Raw genomic sequence first — 21,144 nt, 5'->3', positions numbered from 1 at the left:
AATTTAGTGGAGGATCACAGATTGTTTCCCTACAGCTCTTAGTGTACTTCAGTGACACAGCCAGCTTGCATCAGTCTTGGAACAGCTTCACTTTCTGCCTGTTAGCTACCATGCATAGTTCCGGGGGGGGGGGGGTGTTGCTGGCATTAAAAGACTTTAACAACTTGCAACCAGGACACTTAGTGGCCTTGGCCCCAGTACAGGCCAAGCCAATCTGTAAGGTCGTCCAAGGAGAACCTGCAGATCCTTCCATGACCACTTAGTAGCAAGGCAAAAGTGTGCCTTCTCTGTGTACACATCACCCTCCAGACTGCCTTTCCTCAGGCAGTTTGTGAGGCGGAGGCAGTGAATTGATTTTTAAGTGCTTCTTAGAAAACTTAACTTTTCTTGAATCCTGACTCTTAATTTTTAATTTTCTGTTTTGTACACTGCTCAGCTTTATCTCTGATCTATACCGGGCCTCATCAGCAGAAACCCTGTGCAAGGACTTCTGCTTTCACAACGGGGTTCCCCCCTTCTCTTCCCCTAAGCACCCCCCATGACTCTGACATTTGCTTGGGTGGAGGAGGGAGAGATTATTCCATCTGGCAAGCTGAAAGGCTAGTGTAGATGGAACGTTCGTCATAGCACCACATTGAATTCCACCTATAGTTTTGTTCTGTTTTTAATTAGTTTTACCTTTGGGTTTTTGTGTGTGTTTAGTTGTGTCTGACTCTTCATGACCCCATGGACCAGAGCACGCCAGGCACTCCTATTTTCCACAGTTTGGTCAGACTCATGTTTGTAGCTTCGAGAACACTGTCCAAGCATCTCATCCTCTGTCGTCCCCTTCTCCTTGTGCCCTCAATCTTTCCCAACATCAGGGTCTTTTCTAGGGAGTCTTCTCTTCTCATGAGGTGGCCAAAGTATTGGAGCCTCAGCTTCACGATCTGTCCTTCCAGTAAGCACTCAGGGCTAATTTCCTTAAGAATGGATGTGTTTGATCTTCTTGCAGTCCATGGGACTCTCAAGAGTCTCCTCCAGCACCATAATTCAAAAGCATCAATCCTTCGGCGATCAGTCTTCTTTATGGTCCAGCTCTCACTTCTATTTTGTGCTTTTACAGTTTTTATTTAAACTGCTTACAGCGCAGTTGGCGAACTTGCGGCCCTTCACGTGTTGTTTGGCTAAAACTCCCATTATCACCGACCATTTGCCATGCTGGGTGGGGTGGAGAGGTCTGGAGTCCAACAACATCTGGAGTCTCCAGGTTCCCCGTGGCTTAGAGGTTTACATTATAGTAAGTGGTGTGAATTTTTAAATGAATGAAAAGAAGCTGCTGGGAGTCAAAAGCGAACCCCAGCAAGGGAAGGCTCCTCCTCCAAGTTTTGAACTAATATATCAGGGTTTTTTTGCCTGAGGCTTCTAGTTGGCCTATGCCTTCCTGAGTCTGCTTTGCTGTATGTTTGAACAGTTAAATGTGTAGCCCCTTTATCTTCTGGCCTCTCTGTTCAACCTCTGCTATTCTGGTGAATCTTCTTAGTTAACAGAGAAACATACTGCCCTCATAAACCAGCATCTGTGCCCTGGTTTACTTTTCTGTATGAGATATTTGTCCTTTTGATCCTTTTAAATCTCTTCCATGTGAAAATAACAGTACTGTCCAAGCCATATAGAAGGTTTCAGATCAGTTTCTAACCATTTCAATAACCTTGACCCCTTGATGATTTTCATAAATATTATTGCAGGAAACAAAGTGAATTCCTCATGAAACCTGCTCATAGCAGGTCTCTGCCTTTTAATATTCCTTTTGAAATTACATTCCTCAGCAGATTTCAAGCACATGAATAGCAGTCACTCTAATTAGGTGAGAAAACCATTTTCAACCATTTTCATTGTGCAAAAAAAAGGTCTTTCCTCTTCACCAGAAACATTTATTACCCTACCCCCATATGTTAGCATATGGTTAGTGTAGTGGAGGTGGCTAGGGACTGTCAAGAATTAACCCTTAGCACACTCAACAAATCACAGTACCCTAGAGTCTCTCAGAGCAGTCCTATACATGTTTAAAGGTAAAGGGACCCCTGACCATTAGGTCCAGTGGCAGATGACTCTGGGGTTGTGGCGCTCATATCGTTTTGCAGGTTGAGGGAGCAGGCGCTTGTCCACAGACAGTTTTTCAGGGTCATGTGGCCAACATGACTAAGCCGCTTCTGGCAAAACCAGAGCAGTGCACAGAAACGCCGTTTACCTTCCCACCACAGCGGTACCTATTTATCTACTGCACTTTCGGATTGCTAGGTTGGCAGGAGCAACCGAGCAACGGGAGTGAAATATACTCAGAGTCGCAAAGTGATTTCATGATCTTTATTCAGCTCATAGTGGTGAGGAGGAATGAATGAAAGTCCCCTCAAAGTATCTGCTTTATATACATTATTTACACAATGGGCTGCACATGATTGGCTAATTCTGGAATTCTACTGTAAGCCAATCAGGTTGTGGATTCACTTCTATCTGGAGCATGATTGGGTGGTTCCTGCCAACCAATCATATTGCTGCATTGTTCTAGGACCAATCAGACTGCTGCATTCTGAATCCTATTGTTCTAGGACCAATCAGACTGCTGCCTTTTGGATCCTATTGTTCTAGGACCAATCAGACTGTTGCAGTTTGGATCCTATTCAATTCAGTACATAACAGGGAGCTCACCCCGTCGTGGGGATTCGAACCGCCGACCTTCTGATCGGCAAGTCCTAGGCTCTGTGGTTTAACAGTGTTGCTGCTGACCTTTAAAGCCCTAAACGGCCTTGGTCCAGTATATCTGAAGTAGTGTCTCCACCCCCATCATTCTACCTGGACACTGAGGTCCAGCACTGAGGGCCTTCTGGCGGTTCCCTCACTGCGAGAAGCCAAGTTACAGGGAACCAGGCAGAGGGCCTTCTCGGTAGTGGCGCCCTCCCTGTGGAATGCCCTCCCACCAGATGTCAAAGAGAACAACAACTACCAGACTTTTAGAAGACATCTGAAGGTAGCCCTGTTTAGGGAAGCTCTTAATGTTTGATGTATTACAGTATTTTAATATATTTTTTGGAAGCCGCCCAGAGTAGCTGTCCAAGACAACAGGGATCTTTTTTGTGGCACCAGCTCCAGTCCAGCATAGAAGAGGGGATCGTATCAGGGCCTCCCTCCAGGGAATGGATTGGCTTTAGATCTAGCGTATCCATCCCTAGCACTACTCCACCTCTGCCTCCATAATGCTCTGTTTTGGAGCCTTATGCCAGCTACAGCTGGTAGGAATACCGTGAGCAGTATTGTTTCTGCTGTACTTTCATTGCTGCAGAAGGCAAATTTATATATATTTATAGCTATATAAATAAAATTTATAAAATCAATTGGTTGTTTATATTCTTTTAAATACTGCATGCAGAGTCCTTTTAAAAACAAATTAGCTACATAATGTATTAATTATAGAAGATAAGGCTGATGTAATGCAGTCACCTAATATGTTTACTCTTGAGTGCAGGATCTATTACCATATAAAGAATAACAGCAATTTTGCTTTCCACTATTTCATTAGTCTTCATTCAAAGTTAATCATTCAGGAAAATGACAAATAGTGTTTCTTCTTCAAATGGATTAAGAAAAGGTCTGGTGCATTCAGGGCAGTTCTTGACTATACTGTAGTGTCTACATGGAAAAACACATGTTCACTGTGCAATCCCAGATAAAACCGCCAGAAATTCTTAAAATTTCTTCAGTGCCTTTCAAAAAAAATGAGAAGGCAATTTGTAAGCCTCAGAAGAACCTTTAACGTTTATTGGAATGTGGCTGCTATTTTATACTTTATGCTTTTGTGTTTTTTTATTTTTGTCTATTTTATATGCTTGACTTGCCCACTCTTCTTGGGAATTGCTGAGGACTTAAATGACTCCTCAAGATTAAGTCTAATTTTCTGCTTAGCACTATTTCTCTAAGATTTATTTATCTTGCATTTGCAGTGGACATGATTTGAGGATGGGCATGCTCAGGAAAGTCAGCTGTATCACAGCCGATAAAGCTGCTTATTTCTTTATATTTCATATAAAGTGATTACGAGTTTTACTACTACTATTACATTTGAAAGTGAACACATTTATGCAAAGAACAGCTCTGTCTACTATTCCTGACCAACCACCAAATATTTGTGAATAAGCAGTACTGAGTTCTTCCAAATAACTCAGTTTATTTGGGCTTTGAAGTCGGATTTGGACTGAATATCATTCTTACTAGCTTACCAACATTTGAAAATCTTAATTCTTTCTTCAGTTCAGTAGGTGGCAGTGGGCTAAATATAGCCCACAGATAATAGAATCTATTTCAGTTAGATATGCCTGGACTAACAACTTAATTAAAGCTTAACTGCCTGGAAGGAGTTTAAAACATTGTCTAGTGGCATTAAAGGAAAATAGTCATATGGCCATTAAGTCCAGCAGACATACACCCCAAGACAAAACACTTTTGTCGGCCTTCTTCTAGTCAGTAACCAGAATTTGGTGTGCTGCAGAAAAAGATAGAAAAGAGACAGCCACTTCAGTAAACCTAAGCAGCTGTGGATATTTTGTAGGTAACTGGCATGAAGCATTCAGCAATAAACACAAAAGATGTATTGTTTGTGTCTAACTTATACATATAAGAAGCATGTAGTTTTAATTAAGATCAATGGGACCTCTGTAGGTAACAGCACACTGCATTGCCTAACAAGCCTCATACTCAGAAGTAAATCCCATTGTCTGCAATGATTCTTCCTTCCAGGTAAGTGTTTATTAGGATTCCAGCTTTAAGGGAGTTTAATGAAATGAAAAGGTTTCCTGCTTAATAGCCAGCGCATCTTATTGGAAATAAAGCTGCCCAAGTTTGCCTCACTCGCCTCTGTAATCCTGGCACTTCATATATTTTAAACCATCTGTTCTTATGGGTGAAATATCTGAATCACTGTTACTGCTGTTTCTCATGCATGCTCAAATTGGCTCATGGCAGTATCTGATGAATTCTACACATCATTTCAGGTTGCTGTAAATAATAGCTGTGAATAATGATAGTTAAGGGCATTGTGTTACTCAAATAAGATTTTTCTGATCTTGGACAAAAGCAGTTATGCTGAAGTTAATTTAATCTGTTTGTTAATTTTTTTCCAGAGTGTTTTTATTAGGTTTTCAGACATATAAAGTTACAAAAAGGAAACACAGCAGAAGTATTACAAGGAAATTAAAATTGTCACAGCCTAGGGAACAATTTAATCACTTTTTTCAGGTTTTAGACAAGGGAGGAAGCAACCCTGTTGTTTTTAACCAAGCATTTTCTACTGCTAAGAGCACTTGCAAGCATAATTCAATACTTTCAAAAGAGGATGGTTAAAATAGTTTCACAAGAGGATTTTTAAAAAACAACGGTATAAGGCAAATGATCACCTATGTGCTTGTCAGTCAAATGTCAGCACATGCCTTAAATCAAAGTTGCACATTTCCAAATTGAGTCAATTAATGATAGTGTACATTGACTATTTTTGCACCACGATAAAACAACATAGTGGTAATCTAAAGATACTGTGTTTCCAGGAAGCTGATGAACTTGGGAGTGGATTGCATGATCCAACCATTAAAGTAATGGATCATGCCTTAAAGTGATGGTAAAGAGTTGCTACATAGTAGGAGGGCACTGCTTAATCATTCATAGATGGGCAACTTGATTTGTGTGTCTCTGGCAAAATGGCAAAGAACAAAACAGGAATTTCAGAGTATCTGGACAGCCAGCACCTCTGTGTTTGCATCTACTGCACCAAGGAATGAGTCCCGTCATTAGTTCTTATAGATTAGGGTGACGAATCTGTGGCCCTCCAGTAGTTGTAGGACTGCAGTTCCCTTCAATCTTGACTATTGGTCCTGCTGGCTAGAGCTGATGGAAATATAATCCTTCTCTTATCAGTACTAAGTATCCTGTTAATTATGATACCATTCGCTCAGGTTCTCAGTTTGAGGGGGAAAACAACAAAGAAACTTGTATCTGATGAAGTTTACTCTAGTCCACAAATGCTTATGTCATATTGTTTAGTCATTAAGGTGCCGCAGGACTCTCTGTTATATTTGCTACAAAAGGCTAACATGCCACCATCTGGAGACAGTAAGGAAAGGATAATACAGACTTGTGACCTTACACTATGAGTGTATAATGGAAAGGGTAGCTGTGGTTTGAATATTTTTATGGCTGGTTTCATCTACAAGTAATGAGTCACTGTTGCACAGTTCTGTCACTCAAATAATTTGAAATATTTAGAATATATGATTTCAAGTTTTGGGATGGGGACATCAGTAGTTTACTTCTTATCATGATTCCATCCTCTGTTTCCCCCCAATGAGATGCATGTAGAGGTGACACAAAAATAAGCTTAGGATAGGAACGTCATGATTTAGAATGCGTGCGCATACTTGAGGCTTGTAGGAACTACTTCGTTATTTACTAGAACACCCAAATCCGCCAGTTACAAACTTAGAATTAAAGAATTCCTTGGTTTGTTTAGCAGTTCCCGCCAAATGCTTGCTTGCTAGATATGATTGGGCTAGTTGTAAGATGAGTCTGCAGAACAAGTTGAGGGAGCAGAGCAGCTACCAAGAGTGGAAGCCCTAGGCATTGTAATCTCCTGCACATATTATATGGTTCGATACATATGAGTATGTGCATTTTTACTGTAAATATATGAGAGAGTGTCTTCTCCCATTATAGCCTGCCCATTCATTTCAATCAGACAGTGAAGCTATCATGGTAGGCCCTGCTTTGAATGAGGTGTGTAGTATGTAGTTTGTAGTATGGGGACCAAGGCAAAGTTTTTTTCTGTGGTAACTGCACAGCTGTAGAATGATCCAAGGTGCCACTTGCCTCTACAGTGGTACCTCAGGTTAAGTACTTAATTCATTCTGTAGGTCCGTTCTTAACTTGAAACTGTTCTTAACCTGAAGCACCACTAATGGGGCCTCCTGCTGTTGCTGCGCTGCCGGAGCCCGATTTCTGTTCTTATCCTGAAGCAAAGTTCTTAACCAGAAGCACTATTTCTGGGTTAGCAGAGTGTGTAACCTGAAGCGTATGTAACCTGAAGCGTATGTAACCCGAGGTACCACTGTACAATATATTTGTTTTGTCAGCAGGTGAGAACTTGCCTCTTTTGTCAGGCTTTTAGAGGTAGAGAGGTATGATGGATGAAGTAAATTCTAAATATGACTATATATCTGTAAGTAGTTATATATGTAACTTATTTTAATGATTTTATTTTTGTTGTGTTTTGTTGTTCACTATGGCACATTTGGTGAAGGGCAGTCAAAATTCTTTAATAAAAAAAAGTTAAAATTCAGTATCTGTCTTTAAAGATTTGTTTTTAGGATGGTGTATGGAAAGTGCTCCTTTTGCCTTGTTACTATGATATTCCTGTTGTTAAGAATTTTAACTTCACATGTGAGTCTTAACTTGGAGCCGTTCCTGAATTGCACTGGTATGAATGTTTTACCAGTAAGATGCGGAGTAGAAAGAAGCATGTAAATTGCACATATTTTCTTGAAAGTATCATAAATGCATTCCATTCCTAGAGGGATTTTGGTTCAACTTAAGTATCTAAGAAACGCAGCCAAATTAAAATATATCTCAGATATACTGAAATCTAACGTCAAAAAAGCCATTTTTGTCAACTCTAAAAGTGTATTAAGGCCCCATACATATAAAGAAGACCACAATTAGATTTTGGTTCATTCAGCATTTTGTATAAATCACTGTAATTTAACGTGTTAATAGCCAAGATATCAATGTTTATAAATCCCCTGGAGTGCAACAAATGCAATTTGTAATTACAAGCACACAGCAATTTGTACTACATGTCATCTAAATCAGCAGTAATTGTTACCCTGGCTAAGAATAATTCCAAAGTTAATCACACAGAATACACTGGAATTCAGCGCACCCCTAAAAGTGTGAAATATATATTTAAACAGATCTTGAATTCGTTTGTAAAAGGATAGGAGGCCATTAAAAAGACAAACATAATAGAAAGAGGCCGGATTACCCCTAAGAATTAAATTTACTATTTATTTTTTTTAAAAAAGTGGTCACACTTGATTAATAAATTACATGAGAAACATAAAAACACATTGTGTTGGATAGCATTTCATTTTTATTTCTATAACTACATCCAAACTTCACTCTTGCGGGTAGATACATCCCCTAAGCAGAGTTCTCTGCCTAGGAAATGCTATGATTATGTAAGGAGGCATGGGGCATCTCTATTGGAAAAGCTACAGGTGGGGGGGGGGAGAAGGTGCTGAAGATTTGAACAGCCATGTAAGTGGCACAGCTGTGAGACATCTTATGCTTCTTCCCTCTTCCAGTTCTCCCTCAGCCCAAAGATTTGGTGTTATCATGGGGGGGGGGAGTACAAGTGTGGCAGCTCCCTCCTATAGGAGGCAGCGATGGCCTTTGACTTGGATGACTCTGAAAAAGGATGTGCCAAATTCATGGAGGATAAGAGTATCAATGGCTACTAGCTATGATAGCTATTCTATTGCCTCAGTGGTTGGAGGCAGTAACGCTTCTGACTGCCAGTTCTTGGAAACCACAGTGTGCTCTGTGCGCAGGTCTTGCTTGTGGGTTTCCGAGGGGCATATTTTGGCCACTGTGATAACAGAATGCTAGACATGTCTTATAAGGGCCTTTGCAACAGTCGTCTCCTGCTTACAGAATACTTTCCCCAGTGAGTCCCACCTTGTGCCTACCTGAATATACTTACAGTGCCAGGCGAAGACTTATTTTCCCATGTATTTAAAATTTAACTAAAAAATATATATTCTCTCCTCTCTTTGATCTGGTTTTTATCTTAAGTTTTTTAAAACGCTACACTTCATCTTACTGTATTTTTATTGTGCTGCTTTTACCACATTTTTATTTTGTGAGCTTCTTTTTGTTTTAGGGCGGCTTATAAATCAGGGTCAGGAGAACTTTTTTGGCAGCAAGCCATGTTTGACATGTGGACAGAGCCTCCCACCCGTCAGTCACCTGATATTAATATGGTGTCAGGTGATGCTGGGCTTTGAAGCTCCAGTTGTTGGAACTTCAAAGTGCAGCAGAAAGATGAGAGGAAGGGAAAGTCCGGTTGTGTGAGTGGAACTGCACACACAGTGTTGGCTACAACCCTATGTAATTTTGCCTAATACATACTGTACACATTTTTGCAAGCAATTTCCCCAGGCATTTTCTTCATGTTATTTTGCATTTTAATGTACACAGTACAAAAAAAAATGTCTTGGTTAAAAAAACCCCATAAAATTTATATACTCCTTGATTAGGTGAGCCCTAAAAGCAATTTTTGCCTCCCCACTCCAACTGAGAGGCAGGCAGTGGCTATTAGACCACATGGAGCTGCTGAACAACTGGAGGGTAGCTCTAACAGGGATACCTTATGGGGAACAAGGACTGAGAAAATATGTAGAAAATCCCTTAAATATTAATAAGCACCGAAATGACTTAAAGGCTATAACTTTCTGGTGTTCAGTTCTGGAGACCACACTTTCAAAAGGATATGCACAAAGTAGAACAGGTTTGAGAAAGAGGGCAGCAAAGGTGGTCAGCGGCAAGGAAAACAAATCCCATGAGGGAAGTTTGAAGGAACTGGGTATGTTTCGCCTGGAGAAGAGTGAGAGAAGACATGACAGCTCTCTTCACATAACCCTGAAAGGCTGTCATGGGCTTAAACTACAGAAGGCTAGGTTTTGGTTGAAGATCAGAAGACGCTTCTTGTCGGTAAGAGCAGGTTGACAATAGAACCAATTATCTAGAGGCGGATAGAATCTCCCTCGCCAAAGGTCTTTATGTGAAGGCTGGGCAGTCATTTATTAGGAATGCTCTACCTGGGGGGTGGGGGGTCTTATATCATTCTGTGAAATCCATGGAATTTAGCAGCACTTGTCTATCAGGATTGTGCCCTGCCATAGAATAGCAAACAAGCACATAAACTTCCATGAAACAATGGTACGACCACTGTGTAACAACTAGCAAAATATTATTTTTAAACAAGTAGGAAAGAGGTTGTTGTGGTGTCTTAATATAAGGCAGTGTGTTGAGTCTAATCAGTGACACAACAATTTGAAGCGGTACAAGACATCTCATGCTTAGATTTTATGTACAAAAATTCAGTTTGGTGTTTTTTTCCTGGTTGTATGGGGCCTGTGGATGAGATATATAATCTCCTGTCTTTCTTCATTAAAAAGAAATCGGTTAATCTGCATATATATGTGTAATTTATTTTTAAGGTCAGAGAGCGATAAAAACAATAAGCTGTGTTTGCCACATACGATATGGATTTGCCTCAGAAAATTCTTAGGATTGAAATCCCATAAAATCCCCACCCATGAATATTCACATCAATGGATTATAAATGTTATGGAGAGATTTATCGCATCAAGAGACAGAATGTGTTGAAAAGGACTACACATGACTAAAAAGAAAACCCGATGCCTTTTGACTCTGCTATTACATAAATAGCTATCTTCAAACCTAGTCTGAATGAATCTGATCTAGTTTTCTCGTAGATATTTAAATATAGATGAGGATAAATTTACACTTGGGATATTTGGAGGATTTTTCTATTTATACCATGTGTTGTGTTTCAGTAGGAAGCAGCTCATTAAATTCCAGCAAAGCACATGTTTAAATATCTCCTTGAAATGATGGCTCTTGCTTCTGTTAGGCAGAACCACCATCAACTAAATAGTCAAGATAACAGGATAAAAACATGGGCATGGTTGATTTAGGCCACAGTCCTATGATCTGTGGCAGGACAATCCAGGGGTCAAAGGATGTTCAGCTCTCCCTCTCCAAGCAAGGCTAATGTAGAAGGTTTGCATGGTCAGCTCCTGTTGTTGTTGTTGTTTAGTCATGTCCGACTCTTCGTGACCCCATGGACCAGAGCACGCCAGGCACTCCTGTCTTCCACTGCCTCCCGCAGTTTGGTCAAACTCATGCTGGTAGCTTCGAGAACTGTGCTGGTCCCGGGGGGGTTACCGTGAGGCGTGGTCAAAGTCCAGTCCTGGGCCGAGGGTCTGGAGACTGTCCACCAAGGGGGAAGCTGGGTTCAAAGCAAGAAGCCGGGCGTGGTCGGGAACTCCAGAAAGACAGGTCTGGGTGCTGGCAGAAACAATTTTCCAATGTCGTTGCTCCCGCAACCTGGGACTAGGCTGACTGGCCTTTATCTCCTCTGAGGCCAGGGGCGGTCCCAGCCCACAGGTGACCCGCCTCTCCTGGCCTTAAGGCGAGCACTCCTCCTGAGAGCACTTAGTTCCCTCCGCCTCTCTGCCCTGAGTCTCTGCAGCTCAGGAGAGGCTGGAGGGTTACTGGACCCAGGAGCAGCTTCACCTTCCCCTGACAGGGCTGGGAGAGGCGCACCTGCAGGCAATGGGTCCTCAATCACCTCCAGAGCCAGAGTGGATACATCTGGTGTCTGCTCCTGAGGACCCGGCACGTGATTCAAGCCCCTGCCCCGGCTCAGCCGGCCCTGGAGGCGGGGACTCCTGTGCAGGCTGGGACTCCTTAGATTCAGCTTCTGAATCAGATTCCCAGGCCATCACAAGAACACTGTCCAACCGTCTCAACCTCTGTCGTCCCCTTCTCCTTGTGCCCTCCATCTTCCCCAACATCAGGGTCTTTTCCAGAGAGTCTTCTCTTCTCATGAGGTGGCCAAAGTATTGGAGCCTCAGCTTCAGGACCTGTCCTTCCAGTGAGCACTCAGGGGTTATTTCCTTAAGAATGGATAGGTTTGATCTTCCTGCAGTCCATGGGACTCTCAAGAGTCTCTTCCAGCACCATAATTCAAAAGCATCAATTCTTGGACCTGCCAAGGCCCAAATGCCAGCAGGCACCTGCACCAGGTATAGAGGGTGCTAGTGGCACCATCCCCCTCAATATTTTGAATCAGGGGGCCCAGCTCCCCCCAATATTGAGGGGGCCAACATCCACCGCCACTGCCAGGCACCCTCCGGGCGTCTCATCCCCCACCCAGGAGCAGGTTCAAACGAGCAAGGGCAAAGATCGCCCTCCGCGCATCTTGCCCCCTGGCACAAGCCGCAGGGAGGACGGCATGTCACACACGTGATGCACCCTCCCCAATGCGGGGGGCAAGTTGGTACCCCTGCCAGTAGGGGATCCACTGACAAGAGTCATCTGGGCCTGTTCCTCCTCTTCAGTATTGCATCCTGCTACTTCACCCTCCTCTCACTCTGGCCCAGGGATGAGAAAGCAAACAAGAATGGTGGTGGTGAGGAGGAGGAACTACCAATGCCTGCTTGTTAGTTGGCTTCGTTTGATGACAGTGATGAGCCAGAGACAGAGCTGTAGGTGGCAACAGTGGCAGTGAACGGGTAGATTCATTGAGGAAGTGGAGGAGCACTGAGGATATTTTGCCCAAGTGCCCTCCAAAATCTTGAACCAACATTGTTTTCCAATGCGGAAAGAGTAGTCCGTCCCCAGAGAGAGAGAGAGATCCAGCCTCATAAGACCACCTCCTCCCGACACCAGAGAGATCTCCACAGCCCTTGGATTAGCAAGCTTAGGGGCAGATAAGGGGAAGGTATGGATCTCATTCCTCTGATGCTATCTGAAATGGTGTTGTTGTGCATATGTATTCTGTCTCCTACAGTATTGGAAACCACCACCACTACTGAAAACAGAGCTGTAGCTACAGGGGGGATGGAGAGCCAGTTTTTTTGCCCCAGGTGAAGCCTCCAGAGGGGTGCCATTGAGGCTCCCAGCCTGTGTATGTGTATGTACACATACATGTACATGGGTGTGTGTGTGCCAAACTGGGTCTTTAAAGGAGGCGGGAGGAAAAGCAGCATTTCATCCTCCCTTCCAACCACATTCCTGACAGGGCTCTAGATATGGCATGTTGTCCATCTTTGGTTCTCCATCACCCCCTTTGGATTGCTGCGTTTTAAACCATTTTTACTTTAAACAGCAGCCCCAAGTCGCATCCCACGCTAAGCAGCAAACTTATGGGGATCTACTTTGATCCTCAGGGTTTTGTTTTATTTGCCTCACAATGACTAAACGTGCATATTCTTACTCGTCATAGTAGTAACATTTGGATACAGCAAAAACTCTTGAGAAAAATTACTGTACTGTGGGTTGTTGGTTTTTTACCATGTACATAAAATCTAACAATGCCGTGAATAATTATTTGGAACTTCTACAGGGTTATTTTTAGTGCTACTATTCTAGCCAAATCATAATTTTAAAGCCACGTGTCTGGAACAAATGTGTGGAGGTTGAGAGCAATTTTTGTTACAAGTCTTGGTGCAATAGCTGACACAGATGCATTTATTTTTGTGAGCAACTTTTTCCTCTCAATGTTTTTTTTTTTTAAGTGGGCAGGGGGGACTCAGGTTTGTTTCTTTACTTTTATGCACGAGGAACACTTAGTAATAGTAGGTTTGAATAGATAAAGTGGTGTCATTGCACAAAAATAACGGAGTAGATTTTTTGAAGTTTGTAGTCTGCAGTTTATTTACTTTGTTTTCAAAAAAAAGCTCAAAGGAGTTCAAAAGAATGCTGTGTGCATTGATTTTTTTAAAGTAGTGAAAAGCCAAAAATGTAAAGAAGTATTTAATCTGCCTAAGTTTAAAGGGGAAATATCAAAAGACTGAAGAGAATGGATAAATATGTCACCTTACCTTATACTGTAAGTTTTTAGTTTTTGATATACAGCAATATACAGGGTTGTTGTAACACTTTGAGTAAGCCTCAATGAGAAGCTAAACAGAAGTGCTGCTCTGATTCACATAAACAATTATTTCAATGTGGTGGCAAAAGCAACATGAAAAAAAGAAGTTTCCTTTTGGTGCATGTGTGGGTGTACTTTGATTCAAAAATCACATCTTTACTGTCTTGCCATAACCCCCACACGTTAAAGTTTTACTGGCTTAAAAACAAAACCATCTCAAAGTTGCGAGATGGGCACAGTCCAAAGGTACAAGGCCTTCCACACCCCAATGTTCATTTCGTAGTCATTCATCTCTGTGCAAGCAGCTCTTAAACTGCTCCAGCTGCAGGCGCTTGGGAGTCGTCAGCTTGCCGTTTATAATAAAGAGTTCCGCAGTCCTTTTATCTTCAGATTTTAGTTTTAATTAACTCTAGGAGCAATTACGTCCGAAAGACGCCCTTCCCAAAGATAAGAAGGCATGCATCGCTTATATTGCAAAGCATCCCAGCTGAAGCAAAACCGTGGAAACCCAAATGGGGCGGGGGCACAGAGAGAGAGAGGAGGAAAGAATGAGGGTCTCCGAAAGCAGCTCCAGGCGCTTTCCAAGCCAACGCAAACATTTGTTGCTACCCAAGCCAAGTGTGTGCCTGCCTGGGGGAGCAGCAGCTTCCAGTGACAGCGAAGCTGCTGAATAGCAATGAAGCCTGCCTTTCCCAGTCTGAATGCAGCTATTAATAGCGCTGCCAGAGCCCCCGCTCTTTCCGTCACGTGAAGAGAAGCGGGGAGTCAAGCGGGCGAGCGGGAGGCGGCTGCTCCTGCCTTCTCCTCCTCTTTGTCACATTCCTGCAGTGCCAAAAGGACAAGGAGAGCGGGGGACGGACGGACGGACGGACACACACACACACACGCGCGCGCGCGCGCGCGCGCGCGCACACACACACACACACACACCCCCCCACACCCACCCCCTCCTGTGGCGGTCCCTACCGCCCCCCCTTGCCTCTCCTCTTCCACCCGCGCCCCCCTCACCCCGTCCTGGAAACCAGCCTCGGCTTAATAAGATCAATGTTACCCCTCCCAGCTCTGGCATTTGTATTCCCAGCTCGCGCTTCTAGCGGAATGGATGTGTAAGCGTGTGTGAGTGGAGGGTCGGGAGCGCGGGCGCGCGAGAGAGCCTCCCTCTGTGTGTGCGCGCGCCGGAGCTTGTGAGAGGGTGGACCTCGCGAGTGCCCGCGCCTTTCCCGGACCCCCTCCTGAGCTGCTCCCTCCTCTCGCCCACGGAGACGAGTTGGGGGCGCTCCTCGGTGCCGTGCCCCCAGCCCCAGTTGCCTCTCTCGGCTGCCTCAGCGCGGGCCCGGAGGTGTTAGGGGAGCCCCGGGGAAGGATATGCTGGCAGCTCGGGGGCCCCTCCTTGTGACTTCTCTCTCCAGCCATGTGGTGCTTGCATTGTAACTCGGAGAGGACTCAGTCACTGCTGGAGCTGGAGCTTGACAGCTGGTAAGCCATTACCCTCTATTGGAAGCAGCAGCGTGGGTTTCCTAAAGCAAAAAGAGTCGAGCTTGGAGGGGAAGGAATTCTTTTTTTTCTCTCTCTCTCTCCCTTTTTCTTTTTGATTGCTTTGTGTTTCAGTTCCAGCCTCGGAACAGCTTTGTTTAAAATTAGTTCCGAACACTGGTTTAGTGTGTTGGTGGAAGGGAGAGAGGACCGAGCGTGTGTTTAAGCAAGCAGGCGAGCAAAACGATCGGCTGCTGCACATACATACAATACTAATCCCGTGACACAAAGGGTTTTATAGTGCTCAATCTCGCGTACTTTTTCTTCCTTTTCCTTCCACTGTGAAAGCTAAATCATTTTCTACAGAATTTTATTCTAGCTAGTATCCCAAATGCCAATGTAGAAATGACAGCTGTTGGTCACATAAATATGCATTCAGTTTTACTTATAAAAACTGAATGCATATTTTAAAATGCCATAGTGTGTACCTTCCTGATTTTTTTCTGCACCATTGTATGCACGCAAAGGGTTCAGTTTGCATATTGCAGGATGTAATAAACCCTGCTGCAAAGTTTTAAATGTTTTGCAAATGTGTCTTGATTACAGCCAACTGTAGCTTTGTTTCCAGTGTATGTTGTCATTTTAGGAGCCTTTATATTCCATAGCTCATTTATTTGACTTTACAAAAAAAAAAAAAAATCTTACTGCAATGCCATCTGTCCTTCACAGAATTCAAATTAACATCTTATTCATTTGAATATGGAATTTAAAGTTGTTTAACTCCTTAACCACACAGCTCTTACAACATGAAACTGGCAGCAGAATCATTTAAAAGACATTACTTGCTACATATATTTGCAGCATCTCAATGCCTCCTCCATTTTTCCCCTCACACAATACCTTTCTTACGCATTTTCATTATTCATTTAACAAAAACCCAGGCATTATGAAGATAAATGTCTGTCTTTGCATCAATAATTGTAGTTCTAAACACACTTTAAAAATGTATTTTCTACTGTTAGAGCCTGCCTTTCTCCAAGAAGCTGAAGGTGGTATACATTGCTTTCCTCTTCCCCTTTAGTTTTGCAACAACCCTGTGAGGTAGATTAGACCAAGATAGTGACTGGCCCAAAATTGCCCATGACTTTGGGGGCTGAAAACCTGAGTCTCTCCGGCCCCAATCTGACTCTATAACCACTGCACCACTCAAATCAGTGGGACTTGCTTCTGAGCAAACATGGGCACAATTATTTTGAGCTGCTCTATATTTTGTCACATTCATGGGATGTTAAAGAGAACATAAATCAGTGACTTCAACTATACATTGAGTTAGAAACGTTGAGGGCCATTGGCTTCAGTTGAATTAAGCCTATGTTCAGAGTTGAAAATCACTACAGAGTTGAAAATGGTTAACCGCTCATGGAGACATTCATCTCCCACAAAAGGGGTGCATTTTTGGAAATATTCCAGGTGAGTGTTGAAGGAAATTATATTTTTCTGGGAGTGGTTTTTATCTATCATGGTAATGTGGCAAGTGGTTGCTATCTTTCTTTTCCTGGAAATATTTGTGATGGTTACAAGCAGGAGCAGGAGCCTGTTGCTGTTCCTTAGTGAGAATGTGCCAATGGGCATGACACTACTTCACAGTGATATGAGACTTCTGCCATACCAATGGTATGATGGTTTAAGATAGCTTATACCTCCTTGATTACATGCTTTTGTGAGAGAGGTGAGGACAAGAATAGGGCACTAAATAGTGACAGATCAATGGAGGTTGTGTGGATTCTACCACACCTTCATGTGAGTCCGAAACCATGTTCACAAAAACACACACTTGAGTGGCATAGTTATTGTGAGTTTGGTGATTGTTTTGAAGCTGTTCTAGGTAGCATGTATGCATCTTCCAGCACACGGAACACTGTACGATTATGCTCTGTTTAACCAATGTAGTATATAGTGGGTGATTTACAAATATCAGCAAAATACAATTCATTAAAAAAAACCACAGTGACATAAAATCCACTTAATAATGCAACATTCAACCAGTTTCAGAGCATGTGAAGGTGTCAGGTGTGCCAACTCTAGGAGACCGAAATATTTGTTTTAAGGGGGTGGGCCATCTTAATGTTGAGTGACCCTGCGCTCGTTGTGTGCATGTGATGTCGTGCGCCATCTGGTCCAGTGGCTGGCTCCTCCAGAGTGCTTGGCCGCCTCCATTGCAATGTGTAACGCATGTGACACCACACACATGCTGTGCACAACACATGTGCCGGGCCCCTTCAATCTTGGGAGCAACCTGGTGCATGTGAAAGGCGTTAACAGGCTTGGTAAAAACAAGGTTTCAGCTGATGCCAAAAATGTAAGTACCACACAAGAGCATTCCATAACCATGGTGCCACTGTTGGGAAGGCCGTGCCTCTTATGGCAAGGGCATCCCGATAAAGCTCATTCCTCCAGAGCTGGTTGCCTGCATTTAGTGATCGGAAAAGATTCATAAGATTAGTTATTTCATGACTTATTTTGTTAAAAATTATTTTACTATTATTTTAAGAGGAGAAAGATTTAGGGATCTTGCCTTGGGGAGTATGCTAAGTGTTTTGGGTGAATATTTCTTCTTGGCAGAACTGCCCTCTTCTACCAGATCATTTTTGTAATTGACACATTTTTTGTTCCTTTCAGGAAGACCTGATTATATGTGGTGCTTGAAACAAAATGAATTATGAAGGATTTAGTTTATTGTCATTTGTTCTCAGGGAATCTTCTTCACTCAGAGAATAAGTTTTATTGCATCAAATGATTGAATTTTACAGAATTTAAACACAGTTGAGAAAAAGTATGTGTAGTCTAGGCTTCTCCTTTTTGTATAGTACTTAAAATTATGTATTTATTTGTATGCCGCTTTTCCATAGTTCAAACTACTCTCAAGGCAGCTTATAGAATTAAAAAATGCATACAGTGGTACCTCTGGTTATGAACTTAATTTGTTCCGGAGGTCCGTTCTTAACCTGAAATTGTTCTTAACCTGAGGTACCACTTTAGCTAATGGGGCCTGCTGCACGATTTCTGTTCTCATCCTGAGGTAAAGTTCTTATTTTTCTTATTTTTTAAACTTTGTATTGATATAGCAAGAAAAAACACAAAAACACAAATGCCAAATTACACATAGGAATAACCATAGACACATAATTTTCTTAACAAATAATAAAACATATATTGGTCTTAACACTAAAGACCCAACTGAGGTAAAGTTCTTAACCCAAGGTACTACTTCCGGGTTAGCAGAGTCTGTGACCCAAAGTGTTTGTAACCCGAGGTACCATTGTAATTACAAACATAACAAAAGTAGTCATAAACAGTAAATAAAACATCAAAAATACACATCCAAATTAAACAATTTCCAGATAACAAGATTTAAAATAAAGATCCAGAAATTAATATTGATATTAGTAACAACAACCCCCTCTTCCCCAAAACCGCTAAACAATATTCCTGCTCAAGGGTCTGTTCAACAGCTTCAGTTTTTGTAACTGGAGTCAGTCAGAGTCCCGCCTTCCCAGGCCAGGTAGGAAAAGGCCTGCAAGGCAGAGAGCAGGACTCACAGCCAAGAAAGCAGCTAGTAAGAGTAAGCTTGTGGTTTAAATAATATCCAGAATGCAACAGGTGATCACTTCATCACCATCAGATGATAACATAGCAGTTGTCATGTTTCTCTCAGAATACTCTTCACTGCTCATAGAAGAGAAAGGTCTGTCAGAAACTATGGACAAGAAAGGCTCCAGGGCATGATCTGAAGTGACAGAGGATTGGGAGGTGGAGACAGCTCTGCAGTTATCTTCCATGGAGAGATGGCTCATCAAGAAAAAAATGGAGACGTGCCCCTCTAGGCCAGTGGATCTCAAACTTTTTTCTCTGGTCCACATTTTCAGAACAAAAAATTGCTCACCAATATCTTTTCATCTTGTTTGGGGCCATATTGGAACTGGAAATTTTCTCACCACAGATCAAACGCATAGGCTGACAGATGTTTTCATCTTCAGTCCATGTGAAACCAACTCAGATATCTATCCACATATTGTTGACAAACTTTCTTTTTTGAAGGTTTGCCTGGGCTTGCTACTGGTGTCAAATTAAACGAGTCTTCTCCAGGATGTTCGGACAGCAATTCTGAATTACTACTAGGATTGCCCTCAGTATCACTTGATGCGCTTGCTCTCATTTTGAAAAGATATCTAGCCATATTCTTCAAATAAAAAAAGTACTTTATGTAATATGCATGCATGTAGGATGGAAAAATGCAACAGCCATATATTGCCCTCATTTCTGGCAAACAGTAAGTTATTGGCCTGGGTGTTTAGGGTGTTTAGGTTGGTGTTGCGTTATGCAATATCACAAATTCCTTAGGGGTTATTGCTAATAGTTTTTAGAGTTGCTATGTCAAATTCCAATAACTTTAAAGCTTATATATAAATATATTTAAAGATGTCTCAGATTTCAACTTTTACTATTTCAAAAGGTTTCACAGTATGGCAGATACCGCAGACTTCCTTCGATACAGTGGTACATGGCACCTGTGTTTTGAAATTGTTCGAATTTGCAGGAATAAAGAGAAGCTAGTAAATTTCATTTCCAGTGACTTAGGCAGGTCATACAGGGCTGTTTCAGAAATAACTATCTTGGCTTAGTGATCATTGAGCTTGTATTTTCTCTTCTCTCTTTGCATTCATGCCAGAATTGGGGTCTTCTAAGTTTATGAAATCATTTCCCTCTACACTCCAACCAGGAAATTGTGTTTTAATCTGGGCGTACTTGCCATAATATGAAATTGGATAAAAACTATGGTGTAATAAATCCTGGAAATTTTTAGTTCCAGTAACAGAGTGAAGGAGGCAGGAGTGCCTGGCCCAACTTTCAGCTTAATAAACTATGGTTTATTTTGTTGAGATTGCTCCATGTGAACCAGCCCACAGTCTTCTAGATGAACTGCTAACGACACTGGCTATTAGGCTGCTGGAAATAAAGAACCTTTAATAGTTCGGTTGCAAATCCCTTAATTCTGCAGTTTCTGAAGCACTATATCCTTCTAACCCAGGGGTCAGCAAGGTTTACCTTTCCTGGGCCGGTTCACTCCATTGAAGATCCTTCTGTGGGCTGGATTGTGTGTACACCTGAGCACCCGCGATTGCCTGTACCTGCGCAGACACAATTTCTGGCACCATGGAAGCGAGTCCCTGTGCCGTGCTGTGCTGGTTTAGCACAGTGTGTGGGGACTCACCAAGCAGGTGGCTTGGTTCAGGGGCAGCTCATGGGCCGGTTAAATGACCCATGTGGGCCTTAGGTTGCCTACCCCATTCTAACCTGTGATTGGTTTTTCCTTCAGAAGAGGAATGTATGAAAATATGCAACAGAAAATTAGGAAGAATGTATGAACAATCAGTTTTACATACACAAATTTGCATGTGCACACCCCTTGGTACAATTTCAGCAACTATCCATGAGGGAGAAGAAGATCAGCCAAATGAGGTATAGCCATCCAGGCACATCCTCCATCTCTGTTTTTGTCTTTAGTGGGTCACAAGCTGATGCTGTGTGAACCGTGTGTATTACTTGAAAAACAAATTTTTAAAAGTACTGTTGACAGTATGTATTTTTAGTAAGATTAGTGGTTTATTTGCTTCTTCAGACCATCCTGTTGTGCATGTTGAAGTTCACCTATGGACTCAGTTAGCCTTGCTTACTATCCTTTTCTCCAGACAGAAATCTTGCCAGCTGATTACTTGGATTTTTTTTGGGTTATCTCAGATAAATTTATCTTTTTTAATAGAGTATCTTCATCTAGAGCTGTGTTTCCCAACCAGCAGCCATATAGCCCCCTGGGGGGGGGTTGTTAGGGGGGACAGACTTCTGTTAGG

The 21,144-nt window shown here is 42.4% G+C and overlaps 1 protein-coding gene across 22 annotated transcripts in view; it reads left to right on the top strand.

Annotated features, from left to right (window-relative positions):
• Positions 1-21,144, top strand: part of IQSEC1 (IQ motif and Sec7 domain ArfGEF 1) — a 315,470-nt gene that overhangs the window by 227,468 nt on the left and 66,858 nt on the right. For 4 of the 22 annotated variants that reach the window (XM_083726918.1, XM_083726917.1, XM_083726915.1 and 1 more), the window contains exon 1: positions 14,527-15,238. The exons of the other annotated variants lie outside the window; for them this stretch is intronic. In XM_083726918.1, the coding sequence (XP_083583044.1) occupies positions 15,174-15,238 (65 nt within the window). In that variant the 5' untranslated portion in view covers positions 14,527-15,173. Of the gene's footprint in view, positions 1-14,526; positions 15,239-21,144 lie in introns of those variants that run through there. 22 annotated transcript variants of the gene reach the window in all.

This window comes from Podarcis gaigeae (assembly GCF_964106915.1).
Source record: "Podarcis gaigeae genome assembly, chromosome: 2".
Taxonomy (NCBI): domain Eukaryota; kingdom Metazoa; phylum Chordata; class Lepidosauria; order Squamata; family Lacertidae; genus Podarcis; species Podarcis gaigeae.
Note: the sequence above shows the minus strand (reverse complement) of the source record. Positions and strands in the feature narration are given on the sequence as shown.